Source organism: Somniosus microcephalus, chromosome 21, assembly GCF_052327205.1.
Source record: "Somniosus microcephalus isolate GS21.2 chromosome 21, FLI_Smic_1.0, whole genome shotgun sequence".
Taxonomy (NCBI): domain Eukaryota; kingdom Metazoa; phylum Chordata; class Chondrichthyes; order Squaliformes; family Somniosidae; genus Somniosus; species Somniosus microcephalus.
In genome coordinates, this window is record NC_141007.1 from 51,438,508 (window position 1) to 51,457,457 (window position 18,950).

Here is an 18,950-nt window from a genome sequence, read left to right on the forward strand (position 1 = left end):
GGAGGGAGTGCAGCGAAGATTCACCAGACTGATACCTGGGATGGCAGAAATGACGCATGAGGAGAGATTGGGTCAATTGGGCTTATATTTGCTGGAGTTTAGAAGAATGAGAGGGGATCTCATTGAAACTTATAAAATTCTAACAGGACTAGACAGACTAGATGCAGGAAGGATGTTCCCGATGGTGGGGGGGTCCAGAACCAGGGGTCACAGTCCAAAGATAAGGGCTAAGCCATTTAGGACACAGATGAGGAATTTCTTCACCCAGAGACCTGTGGAATTCTCCACCACAAAAAGCAGTTGAGGCCAATTCATTAAATATATTCAAGAAGGAGTTAGATATATTTCTTAAGGCTAAAGGGATCCAGGGATATGGGGAGAAAGCAGGGACAGGGTACTGAGTTTGGATGATCAGCCATGATCTCATTAAATGGCAGAGCAGGCTCGAGGGGCTGAATGGCCTACTCCTGCTCCTATCTTCTATGTTTTCTATGTGGAGATGCAGGGGGTTTAAGCAGGGAATCCCAGTGTGTGGGCCTCGGCAGCTGGCAGCTGAAAGCACGGCTGCCAATGGTGGGGTTGCACCTGAGGCTGCAGTCAAAGTAAACAGAGAGTTTGCCGGGAGGGAGGGGGCGGGTCGTGGGTCTGGGGAGGGGGGCGCGGGTCGTGGGCTGGGGAAGGAGGTCGGGTCGTGGGACGGCGGTCGGGTCGTGGGACAGGGGAAGGCGGTCGGGTCGTGGGACGGGGGAAGGCGGTCGGGTCGTGGGACAGGGGAAGGCGGTCCTGGGACTGGGGAAGGCGGTCCTGGGGCTGGGGAAGGCGGTCCTGGGGCTGGGGAAGGGGGGGGGCGGAGTCTGGAGGTGACAAAGGCATGGATAAGGGTTTTAGTGGGAGTTGAGCTGAGGTGGGGAAGAGGTGAGCAATGTTACAGAGATGGAAGTTAGCAGCTTCTGTGATGGAGAAGATATGGGGTCAGAAACTGAGCTCAGCATTAAGCAGGATGCCGAGTTTACGAACAGTTTGGATCAGCCTGTGACAGTGACCAGGGAGGGGGATGGAGTCAGTGGAAAGTTTGTAGTGGGAGCCAAAGAAGATGGCTTAACTCTTCTCAATGCTTAGCAAGTGGAAATTGTGGTTCATCCAAAACTGGATGTTGAACAAGCAGTCAGATAACACAGTGGCAGTGGAGAGGTCAAGAGAGATGGAACATAGAAAAATAGGAGCAGGAGTCGGCCATTCGACCCTTCAAGCCTCCTCCGCCATTCAATATAATCATGGCTGATCCTCTATCTCAATACCATATTCCTGCTCTCTCCCCGTACCCCTTGATGCCTTTTGCGTCTAGAAATCTATCTATCTCCTTCTTAAATATATTCAGTGACTTGGCCTCCACAGCCTTCTGTGGTAGAGAATTCCACAGGTTCACCACCTTCTGAGTGAAGAAATTTCTCCTCATCTCAGTCCTAAATGTCCTATCCCATATCCTGAGACTGTGACCCCTCGTTCTAGACCTCCCAGCCAGGGGAAACATCCTTCCTGCATCCAGTCTGTCCAGCCCTGTCAAAATTTTATACGTTTCAATGAGATCCCCTCTCATTCTTCTAAACTCTAGTGAATACAGGCCTAGTCGACCCAATCTCTCCTCATAGGACAGTCCTGCCATCCCAGGAATCAGTCTGGTGAACCTTCGCTGCACTCCCTCTAGGGCAAGTATATCCTTTCTTGGGTAAGGAGACCAAAACTGCACACAGTACTCCAGGTGTGGTCTTGCCAAGGCCCTGTATAACTGTAGTAAGACATCCTTGCTCCTGTACTCAAATCCTCTTGCAATGAAGGCCAACATACCATTTGCCTTCCTAACTGCTTGCTGCACCTGCATGTTTGCTTTCAGTGACTGGTGTACAAGGACACCCCAAGTCCCTTTGTACATCAGCAATTCCCAATCTATCACCATTTAAATAATACTCTACCTTTCTGTTTTTCCTACCGAAGTGGATAACTTCACATTTATCCACGTTATACTGCATCTGCCATGTACTTGCCCACTCACTCAACTTGTCTAAATCGCCTTGAAGCCTCTTTGCATCCTCCTCACAACTCACAATCCCACCTAGTTTTATGTCGTCAGCAAACTTGGAAATATTACATTTGGTTCCCTCATCCAAATCATTGATATATACAGGAAACTTTGCGCTATCCGGCACCGACGGGACCGAGCTGTTGCCGTCCCATCAAAACTGCCGGACAAACCAGCGCTAATGTTGAAACATACGGAGATTTTGAGCTCCGTATCTGACAACAAACCCACAGCTTCTAAACAGTCGGCTGTACCTTGCAAGCGTCTCTGTCGTGTCTCTGTAGCTTAGCAACAGCTTCAGCGAGACCTTGCAGAGCTTGACTGTTGAGAAAAAAGCAACGAAAAGAAAAAAAAACTAACGAAACGGCTCCTGATTTTTGCCGGTGGCTCGAGCTTGCCAGACATTTAGCCTCCGGATAACACAAAGTTTCCTGTATTGTGAATAGCTGGGGCCCAAGCACTGATCCCTGCGGTACCCCACTAGTCACCGCCTGCCACCCTGAACCAATTTTCAATCCAGGCCAGTATATTACCTCCAATCCCATGTGCTTTAATTTTGCACACTAACCTCTTATATGGGACTTTATAAAAGGCCTTCTGAAAATCCAAACACACCACATCCACTGGTTCTTCCTTATCTATTCTACCAGTGACATCTTCAAAAAACTCCAGTAGGTTTGTCAAACACGATTTCCCTTTCATAAATCTGTATTGACATTTTCTAAGTGTCCTGTTATCACATCCTTTATAATAGACTCTAGCAATTTCCCTACTACTGAGGTCTGTAGTTCCCAGTTTTCTCTCTCTTTTTTAAATAGTGGGGTTACATTTGTCACCCTCCAATCTGCAGGAACTGTTCTATAATCTACAGAATCTACAGAATTTTGGAAGATGACAACCAATGCATCCACTATTTCCATGGCTACCTCTTTTAGTACTCTGGGATGCAGATTATCAGGCCCTGGGGATTTATCAGCTTTCAGTCCCATTAATTTCTCCAGCACTATTTTTTTTACTAATACTGTACTAATTTCCTTTAATTCCTCCTTCTCACTAGACCCTTGGTTCCCTCGCACTTCTGGGAAGTTATTTGTGTCCTCTTCCGTGAAGACAGAACCAAAGTATGAAGAGGTAGAGCTAAGTGTCATCAGCATACATGTGGATATGTCTGCAGATGATGTTGGCCATGTAGATGAGAAAGAGGAAGCGGCCAAAGCTAGATCCTTCGCAGTCTCTCAAGATAATAGTGCAGGGGCGGAAAGAGAAACCATTGCTAAAGACAATCGGATAGTAAGAGGGTAACCAAACAAGGGCAGTCTGACTGAGCTGGACAACGTAGCAGAGGAATTGGGGAAGGATGGTGTGGTCGGCCAGGTTGAAGACTACTGAAAGGTTGAGGAAGACGAGGAGACACAACGCAACACGGTCACAAATCACAGAGAATGTCGATCATGACCGTTGTTGGGACTGCTTTGGTTCAGTGGGAGGGGCAGAAACTGAATTGGAGAGATTCAAACAGTGATTTGCAAGACAGATGGCCATAGAACTTGGAGGTGACAACACGTTCAAGGACCCTGGAGACGAAAAAGATGTTGGAAACGGAATAGCAGTTAGTAGGGAGTGTAGAGAATAAATTGATCTGGAATAGATAAGCTATAATTTTTTTGGTCTATTCATTACCAAAGTGTAACACATGCACAACGCCATTTAACACATTTTAAACTTGTATGTATCAAAGAATTGGGATCATTCTTAGATATCGCATCATTTTGTGCACTGAATTTTCACTGCAGATACAGAATGGAGGGGTGGGGGAGATAATTTTCAGTTTAAGTGTGATTGCAGCTCGGCCGCTCCTCATGTACCCTGCCCGATTTTTCTTTCCACTTACTTCTGCTGGACCCAAACTGAAAATTACCTTCAACATTTGTTTTCAACGATGAGAGCGATAGTTGCTCTTTATTCCTGGAATATATTAGTTCCATTACTGAGTTCTGCATATTGACATTTTACAGCACAGTGAGCGAGCTGAACATGCAATTTAAAACTATGATAACTTATTCGGAGAGACCAGCAACATTGTTCTACAAATGGCAGGGTTTGAAAGATGTAAACTGACACCATGGGAATGGTAGCAAGCAGTGCAGGTGTAGCAATTAACCCTTTGAGGGATGAATGCATTCTACAGCTTTCTAAATATCTACCTTCTCTATTCCGTGATATGAAGTGACAATAATTTTGTAACATTACAGTGCATCTGACAATGCTAATTAGGTGCGACGCCGCTGCCCGATTTTCACTCCATATATATGGGAAAGTAAGACTTTAATGCAAACTTTAATTGCTAGAATTTAAAACTATTTATAATTCACCTTGAGCTGCAGAGAAAACACACACTACTGCACAAATGTTTCCATGACAACTATCATGTTTACATACTGAAAGGCACTGCTGAATTCTATTGAATTCCAGCGACACTGCCACTTGGGCAAGGTGTGGCGACTGTGGAATCATACCCAAAAACAAATTCCAACGTTGTTACTTCCCCAATCCGGTGAAGATATCAATTGACATTGACATCAAATAAATTTAGCCGAAAATCCTGTTTTTCTTAGGTTTCATTGCTAACTTTCCATTGTGATTTTTTTTTAAAAAACACAATTGTTTGTGTAGTGTCCGAGTATAAATAATACACGGACTGCAGGAGAACAATAATAACAGGTATTTACTGAACAGAGGGTAACTTAAGACTGAAGTACAGAAGCCTATGGCTTTATATACAGGGGTGGTCACTGCCAGTACTGCAGTATAGAATCAGTTCTTCTCTTAAAGGTACATACACAACAATTCCTCCCCTTTTAGATAAACAGTACATAACATTCATTTAACAACTAAATAATAACTAATTACAATTATAATTTTCTCTGTACTATATACATCAACTCAAATAATCATTTATAAGTTCAGTCTTTGAGGAGGTTTCCTGATCCTGACTGGATAGCGCCTTTCTCAAGTATCCTGTTCTTGCGGCGGAGTTGATTCTGGCTCATTGTCATTGGTTGGTTCGTCAGCTTCCAATACCACTGCTTCTGAGGTAGACGCAATCTGTACTTGGGGTTGATTACCAGGTGCACCTGCTCGTGGTATGGGTTTGGCTTGTTCCTGTGACTCTAGAATCTGGTCAGCATGGCGTCTCATGATGCTCTCTCCAACGTCCACTGTGTACATTAGTGGTCCCCGCTGTGTGCATATCGTTCCTGGCTGCCATTTTTCTGTTCGGTAGTCGCGGGCCAAGACTGGTTGCCCTATCTTGAAGCTCCTGGTTGGCTTCTCATTTATGTGCTGGAATTGCTTATCCTCAACATCTCATCTTATGTTTGGTTTGAGCAAATCCAGGCGACATCTTAGCCTTCGGTTGAAGAACATTATGGCTGGAGCTTGGTTGGTGACTGCATGTGTTGCATTCCGGTAAGCAAACAAGAAATTATCCACCTTGTGTTGTAGTGGTATGTCGTCATTATGCATTGCCTTTATTGCCTTTTTAAAGGTCTGAACAAACCTCTCAGCCAATCCATTTGTGGCTGGATGATATGGGGCAGATGTGTAATGTTTCACCCCATTATTCCTCAGAAACCTCCAGAAATCCTCGGACACAAACTGTGGCCCATTGTCGGAGCAAATCTGTTCTGGCAAGCCATTCCTGGCGAAGATGGTCCATAGGACTGCAATAGTTTTCTCCGTGGTGGTGGAGGACATTTTGATGACCTCTGGCCATTTCGAATGGGCGTCCACAGCGATTAGGAACATTGAGTCCATAAATGGACCAGCAAAATCAATGTGTACCCATTGCCATGGAGATGAGGGCCACTCCCATGGATGTAGCGGGGCCTGTGGTGGAGCGTTTTGGACCTTCTGGCATCCTGTGCATCTCTTGGTCATATCCTCGATTTCTTTATCAATTCCCGGCCACCACACAAACGCCCTGGCTAGGCTCTTCATTTTTACCCCTCCCAGATGACCCTCATGAAGTTCATTGAGCACTCTATCTCTCAACTTGGGTGGAATTACCACTCGGGATCCACACATCAAGGTCCCCCGGCACACTGACAGCTGTTCTCTCCTTGGCAAGAATGCTGGCAACAGTGAGTCGCCATGTGCTGGCCATCCCTTCACCGTCAAATCATAGACCCGAGAGTGTGTCGGGTCATTTCGGGTTTCCTTCTCTATAGTTGAGTTTGTAACAGGTAGACATTCGACTATGGTCGCATGGAATATCTCAACAGGGTCCACTGCAGGTGCTTCCTCTACCGTAGGCAACGGTAGGCGCGACAGCCCACCAGCGTTTCCATGCTGTTTTGTACCCTTGTACTCTATGTCGTACTGATGTGCCCCTAGAAAAAGTGACCATCTTTGCAGCCGTTGCGCCGTCATCACCGGAACGTCCTTCTTTGGGTTAAAAGTGGAGACCAGGGGCTGATGATCAGTCAGTAGGGTGAATTTCTGCCCGTGCAGATAGTGATTGAACTTCTTCACCCCCCACACCAGGCTGAGGGCCTCCCTGTCAATCTGGGCGTAGTTACGCTCGGCTGAGGTTAACAAGCGCGACGCAAAGGCTATTGGCCTCTCTGAACAGTCAAGGAATTTGTGTGACAGCACCGCTCCGATGCCGTAGGGAGACGCATCACATGTTAACCGAATCGGTAGTGTTGGATTGTAGTGGGCCAATACTTCTTTTGAAATGATTAGGCATTTACATTTCTGAAAGGCACGCTTACACTCATCACTCCATTTCCATGTTACTCCAGTTTGCAGTAGGGCGTTCAGTGGGTGCAGAATTGTAGATAAATTCGGCAAGAACTTATGGTAGTAGTTCACCAACCCGAGGAACGACCTCAGTTGCGACACATTTTCCGGTGCTGGAGCCTTGACTACAGCCTCAATCTTGTCCGGCGACTTATGCAACCCTTCCTCATCAATCATGTGGCCACAATACGAGATTTGTCTCCTGAAGAACTCGCATTTGGGGCGGTTGGCTCGTAGCCCATATTCCTGTAATCTAGTGAGCACCTGCTCCAGGTTGGCAAGGTGTTCACTGTCATTTTCGCCCATAACCAGGATGTTGTCCAAATAACACTGGGTCCCCGGGATCCCTTGCAGGAATTGTTCCATCGCCCTCTGCCAAATAGCCGGGGCTGATGCTACCCCGAATACCAGTCGATTGTACTGGTAAAGGCCTTTGTGAGTGTATATCGTGAGGTATTTCCTAGATGCTTCTTCCACCTCCATTTGCAGATACACTCGGGCCAGATCAATCTTTGTAAAGCGTTTCCCTCCAGATAGTGAGGCGAAAATATCTTCTATCCGTGGAAGTGGATTGTGTACTGTGTGCAGGACTGGGTTCACAGTTACCTTGAAGTCCCCACAGATGCGAACCTTCTTCGGTTCCCCAGGCATGCTGCTCAATGGTTTCTTCATTACAGGAACGATGGGTGTGGCCCACTCGCTCCAGTCCACCTTGGACAGCACACCCGAACGCTCCAGACTCTCCAGCTCTGCTTCAACGGCTGGGCGGATCACGTAAGGTACCGGTCTGGCCATAAAAATGTTTGGGTTTGCGTTTGCGTTATCTTCGATTTTTATCGTTGCCGTTACTTCTTTTAGAGTCCCAAGTCCTTGTTGGAACACCTCTTTCGCGTCAGTTAGAATCTTTGACAGTCGTCCAGGTGTGACGTCATCATCCTTTTTATCAGTCACAGTTAGCGCCTGAATGGAATGCCAATCCAATTGTATTTTTCGGATCCATTCACATCCCAATAATGGTGGTCCTCCATCTTGTAGTATATATAGATACAGTTTCTGTGTTTCCTTGCCGTTGTATTCAACTGGCACCCTTATTTTTCCTCTGGGGTAGACTTTTTGCCCCGTGTATGTCTTCAATACAATGGACGTGTCCTTCAAGGGTATGTGTGAGAATAGCCGCTCATAGTCTCGTCGATTCATGACAGTTAGGGCTGATCCTGTGTCCAATTCCATCTTTACTGGACCCTGCTATCATGAGGGTGACCCAAATGGTTCGGTGATCCTCCTTTGCGATCACGTTGTGTAACTTTAGACAACTTAGTCTCCTGCTCCCGGAGTCCTTATCACTCTCCTGATCTTCCGAACTACTGTCAATTTCTTTACTTTCTTGTACTTTTCCTTAGTAGTTCTTGTAGTGTTGGTTTTCTTTCCCGACCTGCAGACTCTTGCTATGTGTCCCATTTTCCCACATTGCCTGCATACTTTGTCCTTAAACCAGCAGTCCTTCTGATCATGGGTTGTTCTGCCGCAGCGATAGCACTTTTCTGCTCCATACGCCATTTCGTTCGCGCTGTATTCTTGTGGTCTCTGTTGTATTTCCGCAGCTTCCCGTGCTGCTGCTTCGTAGGATACTGCCATGCTGAAAGCCTGTTCTAGCGTCAGGTCCTTTTCCGAAAGTAGTCGTTTCTGGGTTCCTTCACTCTGGAGCCCGCAGACAAACTTAGCCCGTAAGGTGTCTGCCAGTCCTGCTCCGAACTGGCAGTGCTTCGATAACTTGCGTAGTTCCGTAAGATAGTCAGCATTGCGCTCATCTTTGTGCTGGTTTCTTTTATGGAACTTGAATCTTTCTGCTATCAGCAGCGGTGTAGGTTTTAGGTGTTCCTGTAAGATATTAACAATCTCTTCAAAACGTTTCTCCATTGGTTTAGCTGGGGTAATTAAATTCCGCAATAGGCCGTACGTTCTCGCGCCCATCAAATTTAATAATACCGACGCCTTCTTTCCATCGGCCACCTCATTTGCCTTGCAGTACACTTCAATTCTTTCCACATACGTGGTCCAGTCTTCTACCTCGTTGTCGAAAGCAGTGATACTGCCACTTTTCGGCATCTTGGGTGATTTAAAATGGTGCCTCCCGTGCTTTTTCTTCTTCACCAATGGATTAAAATGGCGCCTCCCGCGCTTTTCCTTCTTCCCCAATGGAATAAAATGGCGCCTCCCGCGCGTTTCCTTCTTCCCCTTGCTGCTCCTAGCGTTCTGCAGGGTAATGGCGGCGACCCACGGCTTCGGCGCGTCTCACTTTTCCTTCCCCTTGTTTTATTTTCGCTACGCTGCCCGGTTCTTGAGCACCGACCGCGCCCTGTGCACTCCACCCTCTCTCTCTCTCTTTTCCTCCCGACGACGCTGCACGGCCCCTTTGCAGAGCCGCTCGATCGAGCTCGAGCCCGCCGCAGTCCGGAAGGGTCAGCGCACTACCTGTTACCAGCACGATTTGCTGGAACACCTTGACTGGGGAGCCAAGCCCAGCTCTCCACAGCCTCTCCTGCAACTCTCCAAACTCCGATGGATCCTTGGGCGGTTGCCCGCGGTCGACGCCCGTTGTTCTGACTTCGACCTCCAAGAAGCTTCTTCTCAGGGAAAGATCCCCGTGAGGTGATGCAGTACTGCAGGCGAGTTCGAACCTGTTCGTCGCCAATGTAGTGTCAGAGTATAAATAATACACGGACTGCAGGAGAACAATAATAACAGGTATTTACTGAACAGAGGGTAACTTAAGACTGAAGTACAGAAGCCTGCTATGGCTTTATATACAGGGGTGGTCACTGCCAGTACTGCAGTATAGAATCAGTTCTTCTCTTAAAGGTACATACACAACAGTTTGTATCTAGATAGAGAGAGAAAATGCACTGAGCACCCACCGAATTTGATACTTAACAGGTGGTAAATTGACACTACGGGGTAGATTTTCCTGGTCCTGCACACCCATAATGGAGCCAGCTCAATTTTCCAACATTTAAATTAATGGAAGGAAAATTGGGCAGGTGGCTTTCCATTTGATTTACCTGCATTTACTCGGAGGCTATTGGATGAAAGTTAAATATCTTGATCCAACATGCTGTGTCTGAGTGTTGGGATATAGGCTGCTGCCTACAATTCCTCAAACAGCAAGTTATCAAGGTTAAGTGTTCAGTCATGAGGAAGTGGAGGCCAGACATTTCCCCACAGGGAGGAAGAAAGTACAAGGATCCCTAGTGTGCTAATTATTTGCAGTGGTGTGAGGTGTCTTTGAAACAGGTCACTTGTCTATCCTCTGATATTGGTACCAAAATAGCAGCGAGACACCACATAGGCTCATGATAGTGAAAGTCAGAGTAATATTACTTGCTAAAAATAGCAAATGGAGGAAAATATACCCCAATGCTATAATGTACTAGCCATGCAGTTTGGTGTACCCATTAGATAAGTATCATGAGGCTAAAATTCAACTTTGGCGATGGTGTGAAACAGGCGGTAGTAGATGGGCTGCCCGTTATACACCCCACCCAACTTTCCTTCCCACTGAAGTCAATGGAAAGAACATGTGTGTGGGGTGTATAATAGGCGTCTGATCCGCTACCATCTGTTTTTGCACATCTGCCGAAATTGAATTCCCGCCCATCATTTATCTTTTATTTATTGTACATGATATCATCTCTAAATATTTTGCCACATTTCTACTTATGAAGCAAAAATGTCATGGGAAGTACACAATATGAGAAAATCTGGAAGAAAAAACAATCAAGCCCAATTGCCTGTGTGCAGCATGCATTGTCATGGGCTCCTCCAAATACATTTAAGATAGATGAATAATTGCAGCTAAAACTTGCAATAGAAACTCCAATCACCCAAACCAATATTACAATCTACATTCTACTAATGACCAGAATGTTTATGAAAATCTAAAAGAAAGCAAGAAATAACATTAGTATGGTGAAAAACAGATTCGTCTACAGGTGGGTGAAATATGAAAATGTTCACAAGTAGTCCACTGAATATATTCTTACTGTTTCACAATCACCCCTTAAAGACTACTTTATATCATTGTTTAGCCATTACTGATCTCTGGCAGACAAGCAATATGCTTCCAGACTACGGACTGTGCCAAAATAAAATCAGATAATATATTCGCTGATTTATGTTTCCATCTCTACTGAAAAGGGCATGCTTGAGCCAGCCACTAAGAGGAGGATGAGATGGGACTGGGATGTCTTACCCACCAATAATTAATCGCTCCCTGTCGGGATCACCTAACCTGTGCTTCGCACCTACAAAATTACAAAGCTGAAATCAAGAAATGACCATGTGGGGTGTTGTGAATGTGAGACCATACCCTAGCACGCAGTGGTGCAGCTCTGATGCACTACATCCCATGTGGCTTATGCTTTAGTAACTTCTATTTATATACAGCAAATTAAAAAAATCTATTTTCAATACTAAAAGAGTAAAAATAAGCCAAGCACTGCAACACGGTTGGTGCAAACAAATAAAACATCCCTTTGTCACAAGTCTGTGCAATTCAGCCATCGCCACACCAAATGGAACAGTACTGTATTCGTGTTGAGGTGTAGGCACTGTAGTAAATGAGCAGTTAAGCAGAAGTTCAATTGAAAGAAAGTTACTTGGGGCTGACAACGCAGCTTGCAAACCCAGAAATCAGATGTGATGGCACAAATTTATTTTATGACCACCATCACAGTGCAGGTATCACTTTAGATCACCTACTCTGTCCCCATGAGCATTCTCACAACAGTGTTCTCTATTGCACCAGCATTATTTTATTTCATTTCCCACACCAGTTATGCAACCTCTAGTATTAGTACTAAATTAGGAGCAGTTCGGTGTGATGGGGGAAGTGGGTGGAGACTGGCTCATGTTATTTCACATAGAATCCTTACAGCCAGACAGAAATAACTTTTATTGAACAGTCTGGGCTGGATTTGAACCCTGCTCCATAGGTGAATGGTCAGCACTGCACCACCCAATCCTGATCGATACGCTTTTCTTGGAGTATGAGCTTCCTTATTTTGTGATTCATCTTGCCTTTTGTTAAAAGCTACTAGTATTTTCTCAACTGCTGCATTTTCTACCAATAGCTTCCATTAGCCACCAGTCCACCATGGTTCAATCTCTCGGTCCTTCCCACTCCACTTGAACGCAGCACACAAATTCTAGAACTGAGAAAAGGACTGAAATAACAAACTACCAATACAATGGACAAACAGTCAATTTGCAGCAGAGTCTGTTCCACAGGTGCTGTACCTTGTTACTATTTATCGCACACAAATTGTTATGATGATCTAGAATGCACTGCCTGTAAGGGTGGCGGAGACAGATCCAATAGCAACTTTCAAAAGGGAATTGGATAAATACTTGAAAAGGAGCAATCTGCAGGGTTACGGGGAAAGAGCAGGGGAGTGGGACTAATTGGATAGCTCTTTCAAAGAGCCGGCACAGGCACGATGGGCCAAATGGCCTCCTTCTGTTGCTGTATGATTCCATAATTCTATCAAATCAAAATCACCGTTTTAAGGATTATACACATTTACCAATACTTATACAATTTGAAAAGAGAAAGCAGTGGGATTTCTAAAAGCAGCAATGACGGTTCAGACTCATTTAGAAAATGTTCTCTAGCTTCAAGATGGCTGTGTTAATCTGCAAGTCCTTTATCAATTCTATACACATTTTTTCTTTGTGATTAAAGTTTTGAAAAGTGGTATTAATTAATAGTCTAGTTTAAACTAAACAATAATAATTTGATGAAACAATTATGTTGAGTGACTGGAAATAAAAAATCATCCTAAATTCTGACAGACCCGCCTCTGTACAGTACTATAGAGAGCTGCCGTGCTGAAGAAGGCAAGTCCTGCTCCGAGACAACTGGAGTGGTTACACAGTTCACTAGCACCATCTAGTGGGCAGTATCTAAGCACTGTACTTGTGCAATACAGGTACTGTACTAGGTTCGTGCTAGGTGAGCAGAAATTAAAATAGAAAATCCCAAACCATTTTCTGTCTCCATCACTTGTATTCACCTCTGTCAGTGAAGCTCTTTTTGGTAGGTTTATTTTTTTTACATGAGGGTAGGTTTACAAATTTATCTACAGTATGGCCACTTTCTACACAACACACTGCAGGACTTAAATTGCTTCCATAATCTACCAAAACTACAGCAAATTTAAGTAATTAAAAAAAAATACATTGCATAAAATTTTCATACTTTGGAAAATCTTCCTTTGAAATTCCACAAATAGAAATTCTTACCAAATTGTTTTAAATTCCACAAATAATCCTTCAAGATAATAATTATTATAATATTGTGCCAAGTGGGTTAATTGCTCAACATGGATTAACTTAAATGTTATTATCCTAGAATGTTACAATAGACACAAGAAACAAACAAAATATATATAAAGATTAAAATGAAGCTCAAGGATCTCCCCATGTCCAACCCCTTCTCACTGTAGAACTGTAATGTGAAGCGACACCTGATTATTTATTTATTGCTCAGGAAGGTCATTTTGAACGTTGTACATACAACAGGACCATTTTATGTTAGAAGATCTGCCATGGCATTGCTCACAGAAAAGTCATGTAAAGCTACATATAGAAAGAGATATAAAATATCTATTTTATATATATATATGTATATCTCCCGGTCACACTGTAACTTTGGTGGAAGGCTGCTTATGCCATTTCTCCAGGGTTTCTGCCAATTTTCTGCTGAAGTTACATAGGATCTGGACAATGTTGCTGATGGGGAGTTGGACAATGTATTTGATAATGGGAGAAGGATTACCTGTTGTCATGGAGAATGCATCATTGTGGTGATATATTTTAGATATTTTTAGGAATTTTCACTTTCGACGCGAGCGGAAAACTGGCGGCTGTGGACTGACCTCCCGTTAATGGAAAGAAAATCGGGTGGGCTGTACAACAGGTAGTGGACCCACTTCCACCAGTTTCCTGCCCCGCTGAAAGTGAAAATGACCACAGTTGGTTTAAAGGAAAGAAATTAATGTGAAATAAATTAAATGGTAGAGAAAAATTTTATAGATATTACTAATTGAAAAACATGAAATTGTATGTTGGAAGGTTTTATATCATTAGAGGTTTCTAAATAAAAGGAATCAGTTAATATAATTAATTTGAAATATATGAAATAGGATATTAAAATGTATTGATTATATATATATGTATAATTTGTGTACAGTAAATATTTTTGTGTAACGTGTATTGGGTATAATTTTACAAAGTACTTTTTATACAGATATGTAATAATCACATAAATATAAAACTCCAGAAATGTTTTTATGTGATGGGCAGAAGGGTGTGCTTATTTTGCTGAGTGTGTGAAAGTGGTTGCGTCATGAAACGGAGTTGGGGCAGAATGGAAGACTCGTCTTCAAAGGCATTAGAAGTGCAAAGTTGGATATGTGATGGATGGAGGTAGGTTGGGAAATGGTGGGGAGGTATGAAATGTCAGGGGAGAAAAGAGGAGGAAACATTGGGGCTGTGGAGAAGTTGGTGATGGTGACGATGGTAGAGGTTGAGTGGCTGAGAGTGGCGATATGTTTGGGGAGGAAAGAGAAGGAATGTAAGGGGCTCCAGAGAGTTTGGTGGTGGTGGCAGTGGCGGTAAGCAGTGTACATGGAAAGGATTGGTGGGATAAGGTCTGAGTGGGAAAGGAGGCATTAATGCAGTAATGAAGACGAGGGAATGGGTATGGAGGAAATATACTTATAAACACTGGGAAGAGGAGTCTTGGGCTTCAGGAGTTTTAAGATACCCAGATTTAAAAAAATAAATACAGAGAACAGGACTAAAAAACACAAACATTGGGAGTAGGTGTAATAAACCACACCAGTGATAATGGGTCTAAAAAAAACACAAGTAACAGCAGCAGATCTAAAAAAAATACAAAGCCCTGGGAGTTGATGAGGAGGAGGGAGGAGGAAGGTAAGAGGCTGGCTAATGGCCCGAGGAAATTTTGTCTCATTCTTTCCCCAAACCCTTTCCTGCCATTTGTCCCACGATCGCCCCATCCCCTACAGCATCAACCCTTGCTCTTAACCCTTTTTCCCCCAAACTCCCCCATGTCTCCAAATTTACAGGCTGTTCCCAGCACTGCGCGGAGGCTTCAAATTTGAATGGGACGGGTGATGGGAAAGAAAAGGGAAAGTAATAGTAGCAAAGGATTGAGCCGAGCAGCAGTAGCAGGTGGAAGCAATGGGTAAGGGTGGGAAGCAAGACAACAGAAAGAATGGGTGCCGAGAAGAATAGGTGAGGGCTTGGTAGACCTGTGAGTCATGGCTGAAGGGACCCAGGTGAATTGGTCACATGATCAACTCAAGATAATTATAGACGAGTGCTACAATGCCACCTTGTTTGAAGGCTTAACTAGTTCAAAGTGTTATATTGGTCACACTTCATGGTTCCATGACCTCTCATCCCAGTATGACATAGGGGTCTGTTAAATCTGCCTGTGTTTCTTGGTGTGCAAAAATATCTCAAACAGTTGGAAGCCATTGTCTGAGGCTGAGTTCATCATAAGAGTGAATTGAGGGAGTCAGGCAAGTGAATAGAGAAGAGCCTGTCGGTACCAACCTGCCTGTATGTATATCTGTATACGACAGTTAGAATTAAGAGACTTAGTACAATTCTAGACAACAATTTCCAGCTCCAGCTTAACTTCTTTGATTCTAGATAGGGCAAATCCAGCTTGGTATTGGTGAATTCCAGGCAATTGGAGCAAGACATATAGAAGTGGTCAACCAACCTACATGGCACCAGTTGAAAAAACTTGGATGTCCTCTTTGAAAAATGTGGGTCCCTGCAGTGTGAAGGACTATTATGATGGGGACTGAAATTCCTCGGTTGTGTTCTTCACAGTTACACTGGGATCATGCCCGACTGTGTCTTCGAGCATTGGCCCTGCCAGAGTTTGTGGGATCAATGGGAAGACACCTCATTAGCATGGGGCTGGTGGGTGCAAGCGCCATTTTGGGTGTAACTCTGGCAGCCACCTATGAGTGGTTGCCAGAACACATGGCGTGCAGCGCCTGCCCGTGGAGGAAGAAGTTGCCCAGTTACCCAACCCTCCTCCCCGATCCTGGCAATGGTCCGAATGCCCCCTTCAGCAAGGGGGCCAATCTACAATAATGTTTTGAATTTAAATTTAAACAATTTGTTGGTCGAGGCCACCTGCTTAGTTTGGACCTCACTGGTAGGTACACCCTTGTGGAGGGCATTACTTCTACACTAACATGCCGGGTTTCCTTCTAGGCTCAAGAGTGGGAACTCCCTGCTTAGCGAGTTCCTGGCCCTGGCTCTGGCTCTGCCCCCTGACCATCATTTGCCTTCTAAGAGACAGATGGAGGTTCTGTCCTTTATAAGTCAGCCCGGAAACTCCCAGACACAATGGTGACCTGAAGCAACCAGGCCTCTGCTGGTCTCCTGTCAAGGTTACATGGGAAATCGGTGGAACCCCCTAACGGATCTTTTGCACAAGTTATTATTTCTATTGAAATTCAGTTAGAAGTGCCATTAAAAGGGCACCAATGGACTTTGCTTCCATTTTGCATAATTTCTGAAGACAAGCAGCTTAAAAATGTTGATTACATATATACATATCAACTAAATAAGACCTCATTGTATTTATTCTGTTAACTTGCCAATCTTGTGGTGGGCGAGACTTGGGAGTGCGGCAGGTGTAAACATTGCTCTGACACCTCTGGGACAGAGGTTTGAATCAACACAGACTACGGGGAGGAATTTCCTCCTGCTGTACAGCTGAGAGAGTCCCATAGGATATGAATTAAAGTCATCTTAAAACACAGTTTCTGGAGGGCAAGAGACCACATTAATAATAATTTAGCACTAATGGACAATCTCACTCACAGATCAAAACGTTGGCTAGTGCAACACTGAGGCAGCAGGGCTCTTCTTCCAAGGCTGGGGTTAAGACAGTGAAGCAGGAAGTTTATGCTGCTTTACCCGACCAGGAAGTGTTTAAAGATGATAACAGCCAAAAGAAGGGAATTCGCAATTTATTCCCTAGCAGTTACATCCCTCACTGTGAACAGCACAAAAGATTCAAACTGTGCACAAGTTTCAAAGTTACCAATGTTGCAAGCTCCATTCGTACAGAAGAGAATTTAATGGTACAACAAAATAAATTCTAACGGACCTTAACTCTATAGACTTCACCTCATTTCACACCTTCTAACAACCTGGGTAAAACAAGTACATTAGTCATTATTACTCTGAAATTATTATATCAGGAAGATGTCAGTGTATTTGTAATATCTGCAATACAAATACAATTATCAGAGCTTATGTCTTCCTTTTTCCTATTATTCCATAATATGCATTTTACTCACTTAGTCCATATGATGGATGAGTCCCTGATCTCCTCAGACCAAATTCTGGCCGTCCAGTCCCCAACTGTCAAAAAGTTCTTTGGGTAAAAAGGGTTTCTCTGCAGAGCGTAGATTGGGCCGTGATGGCCAGTGAAGGTGGACACAATCTTCTCAGCTGGTAATTTTCCCTTTCGATTCCCCAATATTACAGCACCTTGTTCTGTCCCGACCATAAACTTGGTTGGCTATAAAGGAAAAACATAATTATAGAACCCGTTGACAATTAATTGAGACTTCAATTTCATAGAACTCAAATTGAATTTTTCTAATCTTCAAAATTAAGCAGATAAAATCCAGTGATAAAAAAGAATGATCATGAGAGGATTTTGAATATTTGCCATCTTCCTATACAGGTTACTCCTGATAATGTGAAATAGTTGTGTTTAAAAAAAATAAATTAAGCAACTTAAGTAGCACAGCAAAATGGCCATTTAGTGCTACCAGATAATTTGAATTAGACAACTTTTAATTAAGAGCTATAGACCTTAGTGCTTTTTTCATTATCTGACTTTGCACACTATTGCAGCTCATGCTGTAACATTTTAGCACTAAAAATATGTAAATGACTTTCCAAATGCAAACTGTACTTAGAGTTAGCAGGCAGGAGGACTCCTAATTGTCAAACCAATCCGAACCCAGAAGACGGGGGAAAACATTCATTTGCAGCACCAGACTGAATAATGTGACAAGGGAGTGGGACTAACTGGTTTCAATTATAAAAAACAGCCTTGTAGTTCTACTAGTCATATTTGAAGAATGTGTACTTGCTTATGCCTATGCCTTAATCCAAGTAGAATCTATACATTTCGGACAGTCCTCTTTTTCACAGCTGAAGAACCTGGACAAACTCGGCATGTGAATGAGTCATTAGAGTTTGCAGAAGTTAAAAAAATTGTGTTCCATTGCTGCCCATCTCCTGTCTGCAAAACTCTTGATGCTTTTGATTTTCTCACATATAGACACTCCTGTCCACGCATTCATCAGCAGCTTGAAAAGAGGGTAATTGGGCTGCAGGCTTCTATGTGACTTTCGTTCGTGGAAAGAAAGAGTTGAGCATATTTACAAATAAGCAAAATATTAAAATTTGACTTGTCTTTGGCATGCATTGGAACAGGGATAACATTACCCCAACTTATTTTTGGTAGTTATTTTCTCTTCTTAGCTTTTCTATGCTATACATCATTCCCCAGGCAGGCAAAGCAAGCTGCTGCCAGGCTTCTGCTAATGCTGCATGAAAGCATTTCATGTGAGGTATGTGAAAAAAGCCCAGGTAACGCAATTGCTTCCCCTCCTCCATCTCTCTTCACAAAGGTCTCGTCTCTGCTTTAATATTCTAATTTTCCCCCAAAAGAAGAAATGCTACTTTAAAGAAGCACATTTCCTTCATTGCTGGTGAAATTTGTGATACTGCAACATGGTTTTAAGACAAAGTACCTATACAGCAAGCAACTAATTACCATGGTGGGTTCAAACTCCAGTGAAACGCCTCCATATGCAATATCCGGATTGTCTTTCTTTGTAACGTCCAGGATGAGTCTCTCTACGGGTTCACTCATTTTCCGGATATCCCACCACAGCACCTACAGACATTAGACCACACTGTAACATTCCTG

General features: G+C 43.7%; 1 protein-coding gene across 2 annotated transcripts in view; it reads right to left on the minus strand.

Moving 5' to 3' along the window:
* The window catches only part of dnai2b (dynein, axonemal, intermediate chain 2b), an 86,034-nt gene that overhangs the window by 36,719 nt on the left and 30,365 nt on the right, over nt 1-18,950 (minus strand). For both annotated transcript variants that reach the window (XM_085963607.1, XM_085963606.1), the window contains exons 9-10: nt 18,795-18,917; nt 17,299-17,522 (exon numbers count right to left, since the gene is read on the minus strand). In XM_085963607.1, coding sequence (XP_085819733.1) covers nt 17,299-17,522; nt 18,795-18,917 — 347 coding nt within the window. The remainder of the gene's footprint in view (nt 1-17,298; nt 17,523-18,794; nt 18,918-18,950) is intronic.